This window comes from Nerophis lumbriciformis, linkage group LG30, assembly GCF_033978685.3.
Source record: "Nerophis lumbriciformis linkage group LG30, RoL_Nlum_v2.1, whole genome shotgun sequence".
Taxonomy (NCBI): Eukaryota; Metazoa; Chordata; class Actinopteri; order Syngnathiformes; family Syngnathidae; genus Nerophis; species Nerophis lumbriciformis.
This window is the reverse complement of record NC_084577.2, coordinates 12,335,087-12,350,262: the sequence shown is the minus strand read 5'-3', so window position 1 is coordinate 12,350,262 and position 15,176 is coordinate 12,335,087. Positions and strand designations below refer to the sequence as shown.

The 15,176-nt window shown below is 37.5% G+C and overlaps 1 protein-coding gene across 1 annotated transcript in view; it reads left to right on the top strand.

The window, feature by feature from the left end:
• Positions 1–1,991: 1,991 nt before the first annotated feature.
• bace1 (beta-secretase 1) overlaps positions 1,992–15,176 on the top strand; it is a 14,147-nt gene continuing 962 nt past the window's right edge. Inside the window, exons 1-9 of the mRNA XM_061925548.1 lie at positions 1,992–2,656; positions 6,702–6,790; positions 6,947–7,163; positions 10,228–10,365; positions 10,446–10,580; positions 10,671–10,772; positions 10,972–11,121; positions 14,708–14,879; positions 14,971–15,176. The exon at positions 14,971–15,176 is cut by the window's right edge and continues 962 nt beyond it. Of these exons, the coding sequence (XP_061781532.1) occupies positions 2,342–2,656; positions 6,702–6,790; positions 6,947–7,163; positions 10,228–10,365; positions 10,446–10,580; positions 10,671–10,772; positions 10,972–11,121; positions 14,708–14,879; positions 14,971–15,176 (1,524 nt within the window). The 5' untranslated portion in view covers positions 1,992–2,341. The remainder of the gene's footprint in view (positions 2,657–6,701; positions 6,791–6,946; positions 7,164–10,227; positions 10,366–10,445; positions 10,581–10,670; positions 10,773–10,971; positions 11,122–14,707; positions 14,880–14,970) is intronic.

Here is a 15,176-nt window from a genome sequence, read left to right as displayed (position 1 = left end):
GTGCAGAGTACAGAGAGGCAGAACTCCAATAGCACACCCTCAACATGAGTCACAATAGCCAACAGACCAGTGTCGCAAGGAAGGCGACACTGACAGATAAACACTCCTGATTCGTGATCAGAGGCAGGTGATTACCCGGACCGCTAATCAAGAAAATGTGTGGAGAACAGTGTGCTTTATACACAACACAACAACAAAACTGTCACGCAGATAATGACAATTATAACAATATCAGCAATTTAACAATAAGAGCAACACAGACAAAAACAGGTATTTGTAAAATGACACATACTATTGAAGAGGAAACATCGATCTAATGCTAGTATCACTACATTACGGCGCTTGGTACCAACATTATCAATATGGAAACCTAATTTGTGGAATCTCCTGCATAATAGCATTAATTCCAACTGGCTGGCTGTTAATTAATTATCAAAATGTCCAAAGTATTAATTACATATATATATATATATATATATATATATATATATATATATATATATATATATATATATATATATATTTCTCCTGATGGCTGCTGGTTAGCGCCTTGCATGGCAGCTCCCGCCATCAGTGTGTGAATGTGTGTGTGAATGGGTGAATGTGGAAATACTGTCAAAGCGCTTTGAGTACCTTGAAGATAGAAAAGCGCTATACAAGTATAATCCATTTATATATATATATATATATATATATATATATATATATATATATATATATATATATATATATATATATATATATATATATATATGTATATATATATATATATATATGTATATATAGTCAAGGTTTCTGTGGTGTATCTGTTGTACAGTGCTCAATACCGGGTAGAGCGGAATCTCCTGCATAATCAGGGGATTTTATTAAATGTATATATATATATATATATATATATATATATATATATATATATATATATATATATATATATATATATATATATATATATGAATAATAGCATATATATATACAGTATGTATATAATATAATTACTATGATTATTATAATATAATAGCAAATATATATATATATATATATATATATATATATATATATATATATATATATATAAACCTGCGAAACAGGCTTGTAGGATGATACAACTTCTGTTTTTTCCTGACCTAACATGTATATATATATATATATATATATATATATATATATATATATATATATATATATATATATATATATATATATATATACACATATATACATAATATAATTACTATAATTATTATAATATAATAGCATATACACACATATATATATATATATATATATATATATATATATATATATATATATATATATATATATATATATATATATATATATATATATATATATATATGTCTTAATAAGGTTATCCAAAAAATAGTGCTCGATACCGTAGTAGAGCGCAATATATGTATGTGTGGGAAAAAATCACAAGACTATTTCATCTCTTCAGGCCTGTTTCATGAGGGGGGGTACCCTCAATCGTCAGGAAAATCTCCTGACGATTGAGGGTACCCCCCCTCATGAAACAGGCCTGTAGAGATGAAATAGTCTTGTGATTTTTTCCCACACATACATATATATATATATATATATATACATATATATACATATATATATAAAAACCTGCGAAACAGGCTTGTAGGGATGATATAACCTCTGTGTTTTTTCCTGACTTAACGTGTATATATATATATATATATATATATATATATATATATATATATATATATATATATATATATATATATATATATATATAATAAATATTTTTATTTAGTTATTTCGACCCCGAAACGGAAATGCGGTAGAAAAAATGGATGGATGGATGGATTCATTTTTATTTTTTTAGAAATAAAATAGTGGTGATGAGAAACTAAAAAAAAACATGTCTGTTTGCATTCAGAGGCGTTTGAGGATTTAGACCAGTTACTATACTTTTATTTTGAAAATTCTGCCAGGAAGTCTCTGCGTCCCGTTGTCCAGGGGTGATGCTGGGGTTGGGGCTGTGCGGGATTTGAGGGATGCAGCAGGGCCGGAGGAGGAAGATTGGGAGGTGAAAGACTGGAAAGGCGGCGAAAAGAATGATCGACTCGGGAAGGGAGGCGGAAAGTCAGCCTTGTCTTTGCGCGTGGCAATGAGAGAAGAAGCCACAGGCCATCTTTGATTGTTGCTTCCCCGGAACTCTCCGTAACACCGCGCCTTGCCTGGGGGTGATGTCCAACGTTTGTTACTCGTCTCCGTGATGGCTTTAGTTGTCATTTTAGCACCATTGCCGCCTCCATGCTACATTGTCGCCGCGTACAGGAGATTAGGTTAAACGAACACAAATCACAACATGAAGTCGTCGAGATTCCAGCCTCGCTTGTTTCCGCATTTTGTGGCGTGGGCCATCCTGTGTCAGCTGGGTTGCACTCAGCCCGTCCCGGACGCTTTGGGCCTGCCTCTCGCCATCCGGGTCCCTCTGAGCCAAGGGGCTCGCCCCGAACAACCGCCGCCTCAAAAGCGCGTCCAAGCGGGGAGGTTGAGTGGTCGCAGGCGCAGGGGAGTTACCGCCAATGGCGTCAGCTTCGTGGACATGGTCGACAACCTGCGTGGGAAATCCGGCCAGGGATACTATGTCGAGATGGCGGTGGGATCACCGCCACAAAAGGTAACACTTGCTGATACTGATTAATGTGGGCGGATCGATCCAAATGTCAACACTAACGATACCAACTGGTGTGAGATTACTGCCAAAACTACACAAACACAGGAAAATATTTTTACTCATGCCTAACGAGTCGCAAATATAAAAACACATTTCTTTGATTTAAAAACGATTGCAAGTGAAATAAAAACATTTGCATGTACAAAACCCAAAACCGGTGAAGGTGGCACGTTGTGTAAATCGTAAATAAAAACAGAATACAATGATTTGCAAATCCTTTTCAACCTATATTCAATTGAATAGACTGCGAAGACAAGATACTTAACGTTCAAACTGGAAAACTTTGTTATTTTTTGCAAATATTAGCTCATTTGTAATTTGATGCCTGCAACATGTTTCAAAAAAGCTGGCACTAGTGGCAAAAAAGACTGAGAAAGTTGAGGAATGCTCATCAAACACTTGTTTGGGAAATCCCATAGGCATACTTGCCAACCCTCCCGATTTTTCTGGGAGACTCACGAATTTCAGTGCCCCTCCCAAAAATCTCCCGGGGCAATCATTCTCAATCAATCATTTCTCCCGATTTTCACCCGGACAACAATATTAAGGGCGTACCGTGATGGCACTGCCTTTAGCGTCCTCTACAACCTGTCGACGCGTCCGCTTTTTCACCATACAAACAGCGTGCCGGCCCAGTCACATGTTGTATGCGGCTTCTGCATACACACGAAAGTGACTGCAAGACATACTTGATCAACAGCCATACAGGTCACACTGAGGGTGGCCGTATAAACAACTTTAACACTGTTACAAATATGCGCCACACTGTGAACCCACACCAAACAAGAATGACAAACACATTTCGGGAGAACATCCGCACCGTAACACAACATAAACACAACAGACCAAATACCCAGAATCCCTTGCATCACTAACTCTTCCGGGCTACAATATACACCCCCGCTACCACCAAACAAACCCAACAATACTCCATTTTCATTTCATGACTTGAATATTAACCAAGTATTAGTGATATTGTTATTATAAGCACTAATGCAGACACACCATTTATCGCGGCAACGTGATGACTACCGTGTACATCATCGAGTGGTCTGCTGTCGCTTTCCTGCTCCTTGGATGTTTATTGTAGTTCATGAATCATACCTCTCGCCTGGAAAGTAGATGGCTGAGGATGCAATCCAACAAGTTGGGAAACCCTAGACAGCCATTTAGGGCCCGGAACTGGCAAAAACGACACAAAGAGATGCTCGGTCTCCTCCGCCTCCCCACCCCACCCAGTTTCTTCGCGAGGATTATGAGTAATTTTGTTGATTTTTTGCATTTTTTCAATTAATTCGCCGCGTACGCTTAAAATGATCAAAATACGTAAATATTAAATGTTATTATGACTGTGCCTGTTACTACATTGGTACAGTTGAATACTGGTATCGATTCCCAAGTATCAGTTCAAATGTGAAAGGTACCCATCCCTAGCTAAAAATAGTTGACTATTGTTGTTATTTATCTCCATACTTATAAGCACAATGTTTGTATTGACATTCTGGGAGGCTATAGACCACTAGTGTTCTTTTTTTAAATGTACAGAATGGTTACCTTTGAGCAGCCGAAATTTTGGGCAAAATGATGTTTAAGCACAGTGATTTTTATTTAATTTACACATTAGACATTTTTCAATAAAGTTGTGAATTTAAAAGTACATAAGTACATTTTTTATCGTGGTATGGAATAAGTATTTAGATTAGTGAAAATATATTGGTATTGCTATCGACTACATAAATTCTGGTATGGTGACAACCCTAGTTGGCACTACTACCATCTCAGTTCTGGCTTGTCGACTTGCAACCCGCCAATTGTAATGGTATCAGATATGTTTTTTGATTTAAGTCAGGTGGTTTTACTGCTGTATTTTTGCAATATTATCCTCTGTGTGACAGAATGCACTGTGGGAGTACTCGCAGTATTTGATGGTGGTGCACATTAGCAACAGCTCTACCGCAGTCATGAGTGTGAATGAAAATATAGCAATATAATACAAATGTCAACTCAACCGAAAGTACTAATACGATGGCGGCTCTCTATTGTCTTCTATGTACTCATTCAGTGTTTCTTTCGTCTAGCTGTGCAAAACTTGATACTCACGTAGAGATGTAGAGGGAGAGAAGCCGAATGAAGAGATTGAAAGTTGAATGGGTAACCTGAGCGTGGTTGACGGGTTCGATTGGCGACAGAGAGGGGAAGGGCATTTAAGGCAACAGGAAACACAGCTGAGGACATTATTAGAGGACAAACTAAATAAAGGATATGTATTACCTTAACAATATGCTTAATATCAGGGGTGTAGCACCAAATTATGGGCCCCCATCCCACCCTAAACCCAACGTGGCTGCCCCATACACACATTTGGTATGTTCACATGCACTAAAAAAGTAATTATTGGTCAGATTTGATTAAAACCAGCTTTTTAAACATATCTAAAAACTTTAATTAGGGTTTTTACTTTTTAAAGATGGGATTAATATATCTAAAACATAAATAGATAAACCACTCTAAACAATTTGGTTCTGGTTAAAAAGAAAAAGATCCAAAAATGTCAATATAAAGTGGCCAGAACTATAATTTATGTAATCATGTAACCTGTAATTATTCACTTAGATATTATTTTAAGTTGGTCACATTTTCTTTTTTAGTGTTAAGTACAGCTAAGTTTATTCAAGTAAGATTATCATCAGTGGATGATACGAATCATAATAATTAGGGATGTCCGATAATGGCTTTTTTGCCGATATCCGATATTCCGATATTGTCGAACTTTTAATTACCGATACCGATATCAACCGATACCGATATTCACAGTCGTGGAATTAACACATTATTATGCCTAATTTGGACAACCAGGTATGGTGAAGATAAGGTCCTTTTAAAAATAAATAAATAATAAAATAAGATAAATAAATTAAAAACATTTTCTTGAATAAAAAAGAAAGTAAAACAATATAAAAACAGTTACATAGAAACTAGTAATTAATGAAAATGAGTAAAATTAACTGTTAAAGGTTAGTACTATTAGTGGACCAGCAGCACGCATAATCATGTGTGTTTATGGACTGTATCCCTTGCAGACTGTATTGATATATATTGATATATAATGTAGGAACCAGAATATTAATAACAGAAAGAAACAACCCTTTTGTGTGAATGAGGGTAAATGGGAGAGGAAGGTTTTTTGGGTTGGTGCACTAATTGTAAGTGTATCTTGTGTTTTTTATGTTGATTTAATAAAAATAAAAAAACGATACCGATAATTTAAAAAAACGATACCGATAATTTCCGATATTACATTTTAAAGCATTTATCGGACATCTCTAATAATAATACATTATTATAAGTGCATTTCCTGTGAGTTAAATTTCCTCCTGTCTTTAGAAACAAGTGACACCTCTCTGTCTAACTTTAATCTAGAGTCTTTGAATGCACCACAGTAAAGTGCGTTGAGAGCCAACAAAGTACCAATGATTGTCACACACACACTAGGTGGGACGAAATTATTCTCTGCATTTGACCCATCACCCTTGATCACCCCCTGGGAGGTGAGGGAAGCAGTGGGCAGCAGCGGTGGCCGCGCCCGGGAAACAAAGTGAAACTTTTACATAACTTTCTCCTATGCTATTTAAAACACATTTTTTATAACCTACATATTTAAATTGCAGAAAAAAACGTCAAACTTTACAAAAGCCCAGGGTTCCCCCCCATGCTTCCTTGGGGTCCCTTAACAACATCCTCACTTCGACGCCCCTGCTTATTATGTATTTGTATTTAATACTGTAGTTTGTAGTGGTGTAATTAATTGTATTTGTTGGCTGGCCTTTATTTTGCACCGAAAAGAAAAATACACACACACAGTAAATCTTTTGATACTGCCTTTTGAAACCACTTATTCTGGATATCAGTGGATTGGGCTGCTGTGCCTAATGTTGTGGCATGAGTGTGTTTTCATCATTTATCTCCTTTGTCTCTCCTCACACACTAGTTGAACATCCTGGTGGACACAGGAAGCAGTAACTTTGCTGTTGGAGCAGCTGCTCATCCATTCCTGCGCAGATACTACCATCGCTCCCTGTAAGTACAGTCCAAATCAGCAGTAAAAACACATGTTTTAAATATTGAAAAAAAAATCAAGAGAAAAAAATTATCCTTTCTTTTTGCAGTTTTTCTTTTGATTTCCTGTATATCAGATCGGTATATCAGTGAAAATTTACGTCTGTCTATTTACAGCTCAACGTCTTACCGTGATCTGGGAAGGAGCGTTTATGTTCCTTACACCCAGGGCAGATGGGAAGGCGAGTTGGGTACTGATGTAGTCTCTGTTCCACATGGTATCAATGCCACACTGCGTGCCAACATTGCTGCAATCACCCAATCTGATCGCTTCTTCATCAATGGATCCAACTGGGAAGGAATCCTGGGACTGGCTTATGCTGATATAGCTCGGGTATTTTTATCTCCTCTCTTCTAATTTCCTCAGTCTTTCTGTTTTATTTTAAACCGAGGGTTTTCAAATGTGAGTGTCCATGTTTAATAGTATTATTCTGACATGTTTAAAAAGTGAACATACACAAACCTCATAAAAAAAGGAGGACATTTATTTTCAGGAAAATAGGTTGAATCCATTTATTCAACAGCATAAGGTGATCCAAAAAACCACCCTTAAGAAGTGTTTTCAATTCAGCAAAGGTCCAGCAAATTTCAATAAATTAAAGGACACTTATAATGATTTTAATCTGCATTTAACACTATTCCATTTGGTGTAAATCAGTGTTCTTAACTGTAGGGTTGGTTCCCATTGTTGGGTCGCAAGCACCCCTTAGAGGACCGCTAAAAAATATTTGTTTTTCAACTGTGGTCTGTATGGGCTGCAATGGTACTCAGTTGTAATATACTTATCCACCACTGGTGGCAGTAATAACAAACTCAAACAAACAGAAGGAGTCTGGAGCTAAAGTCATAGAGAAGTTTGTTAAGCGCTAAAATTATGACTAAAGTGGCAAATCTTTATTTTCATTTGCACTTTAGTTGTATTGACAGTTTAGCTAAGAAACATATTCATTATTCATTTAGTTTATTTATTTGCGCACAACATAATTGTATATACGTTTATTTGTCGTCAGTTATTTATGAGTCCCCTCTTATGCAGTATATCTTATTTATTTTTCTATTCAGCATGACATAAGCCTAAGGTTTATGTGTTATTCCATCCATCCATCCATCTTCTTCCGCTTATCCGAGGTCAGGTCGCGGGGGCAGCAGCCTTAGCAGGGAAACCCAGACTTCCCTCTCCCCAGCCACTTCGTCCAGCTCTTCCTGTGGGACCCCGAGGCGTTCCCAGGCCAGCCGAGAGACATAGTCTTCCCAACGTGTCCTGGGTCTTCCCCGCGGCCTCCTACCGGTCGGACGTGCCCTAAACACCTCCCTAGGGAGGCGTTCGGGTGGCATCCTAACCAGATGCCCGAACCACCTCATCTGGCTCCTCTCGATGTGGAGGAGCAGCGGCTTTAGATAAATGTGTTAGATAAATAGTATTTTTTTTTATTAACATACAAATTCATATCATTTGATAAGGTTGTCAACTGTAAGTAGGTTAGATATTATTATTGAATACATTTAAAATCAGGAGTAAGATTACTAATTCAGTGTTAATATTTGGGTGGGCCTTGTGACCCCAAATTTGGGCTCCCAGGTCAAAAAGGTTAAGAACCTCTGGTGTAGATAATAATGTATGTATTAGAAATTATTTTATATAAGTTTTGCTCCACAGTCAAATTTATAACCCGTTTTTTTTTAATCTGTTTGCAAGCTGTTCCATTCTGGACACATTCCCATATAACAAATGATACCACGCCCTACCCTCTGCAAAAGTATCATAATTTAACTTTGGAAAATGTATACTATTTAGATAAATATCTTGAAGTAGTCAGAAGTATTTTTTTCAAGAAACAGTAGAAAATAATCTCTGCATAAAAAAGAGCTGCCTTAGCAGCAATTGCACGGGTTCTGGCTGCACATCTTTTTCTCCCTTGACCTAAGTGTGCCTTCATCCAAGATGTGGACTCTGGGTGTAACAAGAATGTAACATTTATATTAACCTTTTTAAAACGTTCAATAATCTTTTGTCATCTCCCTAGAAAATATATTAGTGACACTCAAAATATCAGAATGGTTTGTTTAGATAGACAAGATGAAACTATCATATACATAACATGCAACACAAGATATTTCAAGGCTTCTTTTGATTTAATTTTGATGAGTATGACCCTCAGTTTATGAAAACCTCGAATTGAAAACATCAGAAATTGTGGGGTCTTCAAAAACTGTAAGCCATGATCATCGCAATTATAATAACTACAAGCTTGACATATCTGACTTTGCATGTCATTAGCTAATATCACGTATTACTTTCACATTTGAAGTTAAACTGCTGACATGAATGGACTTTCACACCATATTCTAATTTCATGAGTTTCACTTGAATAATGGACATTACTGAGTGGAAATGTGGTTGCAGGAAAACATGCAACTTTTCTCTGACTACAATTGAAAATTAACTTCTTGAAAATCAGTAGCACTGTAGCAAATTGGTGCAAGTTTTAAACCACAAACTCGTTCACTGCTTGTACACTTCCCTGCCGCGATGAAAAGAGAAGCTATAGCGTCGGGCGACAAATATGAAATTAAATGGAGCTCGTACGATTCGGACACAGTCAAAATTTGTCTCTCGTCTTGCTCGTCTAAATGAGAAGGCATTTATTTCAATTTAACAGGTAATAGCACTAACATGATAGGCGGTGAGTTAGTACGTGTTGTACTTAATGGCAGAAGACATGCTTGCGTTATTGCTGCTGGGATGGGATCGACCCGGTTTCAAAAACACAACATTCATTCAAAGTTGTTGCAGTCTGTGTGTTCAAATGTTTCATCATATTGGTCGTATGTCCTCTTCTTGATGAAGTAGCAATTATGCAGTTATTACAAGTAGCGCTGTTGCAATCGTTTCTTGGAAAATATAGTCAATGCGAGAGCCTTTGTTTAGCCGCACTGCCACCATTTTGCTTTCTGACATCACTACGCATGGCAATCCTAACCACTGGCATAGATAAGGGAATCACATGAAAAATTGGCAAGGTATTTCAAGGAATCGATACATTGGGAACCGGTTCTGAAAAATAATGTATCGTGATTTCGTCACAGCCAAAAAAATAAGCCGTCACCGCAGAGTCAGCCTCATTATTATTGAGCCCCCCTTTATCCACGACTTACGCACTAACTTACGCCAAGTGGACATTTCCACAGGTTGGATGGGAGACTACGAATAAGAGAAACTTCAAAGGTGCAGAAAAACAGTGCAAAAAGGAGAATAGGGCGCATTGTGTACGCTCCTTCACCTTCAGTTTGTATCTGTTCCTAATACACCACTGTAATACTACAACTTTCTTGACTTGTGGCTTTTTTTTCATGAACAATGTGGCGGATAGCAACATTATCACATTATTTTCCTCCAGCCTGACGAGAGATTGGAGCCTTTCTTTGACTCCTTGGTTCGCCAGACGCCTGTCCCCAACCTCTTCTCTCTCCAGTTGTGCGGAGCTGGCTTTACCCAAAACTACTCCCTGGGCAGTGCTGCTGTCGGGGGCAGCATGGTAAGACACACAGATAACGCTGTATCATCCAATATTAGATGCAAGGCCAATGCAGGATCATCTTTAATGATCTCTTCTAGATCATCGGAGGTGTGGACCCCTCCCTCTACGTGGGAGATCTTTGGTATACTCCCATCCGTAGAGAGTGGTATTATGAAGTCATTATAGTGCGTATTGAAGTCAATGGACAGGACCTCAACATGGACTGTAAGGAGGTAAGGCGTGAAATGTGGAGAGGAACTTAGACTTGAGAGAAAAGTTTATGGTTGGTTATCATATATTTATCATGCCCCTGTCCTTTACAGTACAACTACGATAAGAGCATTGTGGACAGTGGCACCACCAACCTTCGACTGCCAAGAAAAGTTTTCCAGGCTGCAGTCAAGGCGATTGAAGCAGCCTCTTCAGTCAGTTTAATGTCTATTTAATATAATATAATAATGGATTCTGCTTCATGATCTCTACTTTCTGGAATATACAGTACCTTAAATATTTACTGTATGATGCAATTTTACAATTGGGATTTACACATTTAAAGAGTTATTGCAGTTGTCTCCCTCTCACGAAGAACACCGAAATTGACTGTCTTCCTTTCCTTTATTTCAGACAGAACAATTTCCCGCTGGGTTTTGGCTTGGCGAGCAGCTGGTATGTTGGCAGGCCGGTACGACACCCTGGCACATCTTCCCAGTCATCTCCCTTTATCTGATGAGCGAAAACCGTAACCAGTCTTTCAGAATCTCCATCCTTCCCCAGGTAATGACACAAAAGTTCCCAGAAATGTCCTAAGGCAGTGGTCCCCAACCACCAGATCGATTGGTATTGGGCCGCACAAGAAAAAAAATATACTGTATATATATATATATATATATATATTTATTTTTTTTTTTTTAATTAAATCAACATAAAAAACACAATATATACATTATATGTGGCTTGTGCAACCCTTTGAGACTTTTGTGATTTAGGGCTATATAAATAAACATTGATTGATTGATTATATATCAACATAGATCAATACAGTCTGCAGGGATACAGTCCGTAAGCACACATGATTGTATTTCTTTATGAAAAAAAAAAAAATAAATAAAATACACCCCCTCCCAACCCCCCCCCCCCCCCGGTCCGTGGGACAAATTTTCAAGCATTGACCGGTCCGCAGCTACAAAAAGGTTGGAGACCACTGTCCTAAGGTATTGAATTCGGTACTTTTATAGGTACCGACCAAATTGCGTCAATACTACCCAGTATTGATTCAGTTGAATTCAACAATGTCATATTTTGATACCTTTGTTGCCCGTGATGTCACTCGGCACCGACTCAAACACTTGGATGGAAAACAAGCATCCCATGTCCAATTTTCCATTCCAATAAAGCAAACATGCCTGGTAGAAAATGCTCTATTGTACAGTAAGGCACCACTTTCCAAAATTCGCTTACTCAATGCTAATTTACATTGGCTGTGCCCTATTCATTCAATTTTACGTGGCGATGTCAACCCCTCCAAATGTGGTAATGAAAACTACAACTAAGAAAAAAGTTTCTACCAAACAGCTGGTGTGTAATAAATACAATACTTACACTATAACAACTTGGTGGGAATCAACAAAAGACTAGATTCAAATTAGTGGCAAAGACTACTTCCTTGCCAGGCAACACACCATGGCCTACAGCAGGGGTTGGGAACCTTTTTGGCTGAGAGAGCCATGAAAGTCAAATACTTTAAAATGTATTTCCGTGAGAGCCATATAATATCTTTTAACACTGAATACAACTAAATGCGCGCATTTTTAAGTAAGACCAACATTTTTAGAATATAATAAGTCTCTTGTTCTTTTTGATAACATTGTTATTCTGAAGCTAACCGATAATAAATAAAATACTTTTTACCATTAATGCGACTTCTAGAAAACAGATGGATGGATTAAAATGCATGAGAATGTTTTATATTTTGAACATTATTTTAACACTGTGATTACCAGCGGAATTATTCATTACTTATCGTGTTAAGCAATGTCAGCTAAGATTTATCTGAGAGCCAGATGCAGTCATCAAAAGAGCCACATCTGGCTCGAGAGCCATAGGTTCCCTAGCTCTGACCTACAGTATCCACTACTGCCATCTAATGTGTTGGAATTGCCACTGCATGCACTACTATATAATGCTTGCAAATGAGACTCCAATGTGTAAGAAAACAAGATATAAAAACTGGACATCAAAGTTGTTCATTTCTAAATGTTACATTAAAAAATAGATTTTATTATTAAAGGGGACCTCTGATGGGCGCTGAAAGAAAGGGAGAGGTTGGCGACTGCTTACACCAAGTATGCTCCAAATTTCTGAGCCATTTTATGTTTTCTTTCCCTTGTCTACCTCACACTTGGGAGACAAATCGTAGGTTAAAGTTGGGTGGCAAAGTTAAGTGCAAAGACCCTCTGAGAAGCGATGTGTGCCTGCGTGTGTAACTACTTTACTTTAACAATTTGTGGGATTGTGTTGTAACCACAAAGTGGCGAAACACCTCAAAATAAAACCTAAAATGAAGACTGCCTCTACACAAAACAACCTCCTATTGTATATTTTTTATACTGTATTTTTTTATATTGTATTGTATGTTATATTCACATGCAATTTCAGGAGAATGCACAAGCTAAACTGAACGTTAGCATGCTAGAAGTTAATACGTATGTGTCAAGTACCAAATTATATGACTGAGGCGTACACGCGAAAAATTGGCAAAAATAAAGTTAGCATGTCTTAAGTTACATGACTGAGGTGTCCAGCCCAAAAATTAGCTAGAAAGGTTTGCATACGAGCATGCTCACGTTATCATGCTAACGGTTAAGTTAGCCAAGTACCAAGTTATATGACTCTGTGGTAGAGATGTCCGATAAATGCTTTAAAATGTAATATCGGAAATTATCGGTATTGGGTTTTTTATTATCGGTATCGTTTTTAAAAATTGTTTTAAATTTTTTTATTTTGTTATTAAATCAACATAAAAAACACAAGATACACTTACAATTCGTACACCAACCCAAACCCCCCCCATTTACACTCATTTACACTCATTCACACAAAAGGGTTGTTTCTTTCTGTTATTAATATTCTGGTTCCTACATTATATATCAATATATATCAATACAGTCTGCAAGGGATACAGTCCGTAAGCACACATGATTGTGCGTGCTGCTGGTCCACTAATAGTACTAACCTTTAACAGTTAATTTTACTCATTTTCATTAATTACTAGTTTCTACGTACCGTATTTTTCGGAGTATAAGTCGCACCGGAATATAAGTCGCACCTGCCAAAAATGCATAATAAAGAAGGAAAAAAACATATATAAGTCGCACTATGAAAAAAAACTACGACTTATAGTCAGAAAAATACGGTAACTGTTTTTATATTGTTTTAATATCTTTTTTATTCAAGAAAATGTTTTGAATTTATTTATCTTATTTTATTGTATTATTTTTTTTTAAAAGGACCTTATCTTCACCATACCTGGTTGTCCAAATTAGGCATAATAATGTGTTAATTCCACGACTGTATATATCGGTATCGGTTGATATTGGTATCAGTAATTAAGAGTTGGACAATATCGGAATATCGGATATCGGCAAAAAGCCATTATCGGACATCCCTACTCTGTGGTGGATGGCTGTAAAATTAGCTGAAAAAGTTAGCATGCTAACATTTCTGTGCGTTAAGCACAAAGTTACATAACTCTGAGGCTGCAAAATTAGCTAAATAAGGTTTAGCATGCTAATTTTATGTACATTTAACTCACAGAATGGTTTTGAGCGGTTGAAATTGGTTGAGAAATGTAGTAGTAGTAGTAGTAACACTAGTAAAGAGATTATTCAAGTAGTAACACTTTTTAATAGAAAAAGTGGTAGATCCAGTAAAACGGGGCATTTCTGGAAATGTGTAAAATAGCCCCAAATTCCCTAAATGAGCTAAAGGGGTTGGTGTTAGAACCTTTCGAATTGATTGAGAAATGTGAACGTATTTACACTTTTTAATAGTTATGAAATAACGGGTATACTAGAAAACTGGGAGTTCTATTGGAACAAAAATCCACATGCAAAAAAGAAAAACCCAACATGCTTCTTGCCCTACACTGTTTTGGGACGAGGGGTCTCGCATAGCTAAAATTTCCGCTGCAGATACCGATACCAATGCAGTACGTAACGCTAAACTATTGCTGCAATACACAATAATATCCTGAGTTTTGCTACCTGTGCAGGATTAACTTAATTTCCAGAACTGCTTTTACGACCATGTTACCACCTATAAGAGGGTACTTGACATTTGTTTTCTTTCTGTTTCTATACAGCAATACTTGCGGCCAGTGGAGGACGTAGCCTCATCTCAGGAGGACTGCTATAAATTTGCTGTCTCCCCATCGAGCACCGGGACAGTGATGGGAGCAGTCATCATGGAAGGATTTTATGTGGTGTTTGACCGAGAGAAGAGCCGAATTGGCTTTGCTGTCAGCACCTGTCATGGTGAGTAAAGCAGAATGGATTCGAGAATATGTGCTAAATCCATTTCTATCCTATATCCACATCAATTACAACCCAATTCTGCCATTTTCAGTTCATGATGAGTTTCGCACAGCCTCTGTGGAAGGTCCGTTCCATGGTATTGACCTGGAGGACTGTGGCTACAACATCCCCCAGACAGACGAGTCCACGCTTATGACTATTGCCTACATCATGGCGGGTATTTGCGCTCTATTCATGCTGCCATTGTGTCTCATGGTGTGCCAGTGGCGCTTTGCCCGCTGCCTACGCCCACAGGGG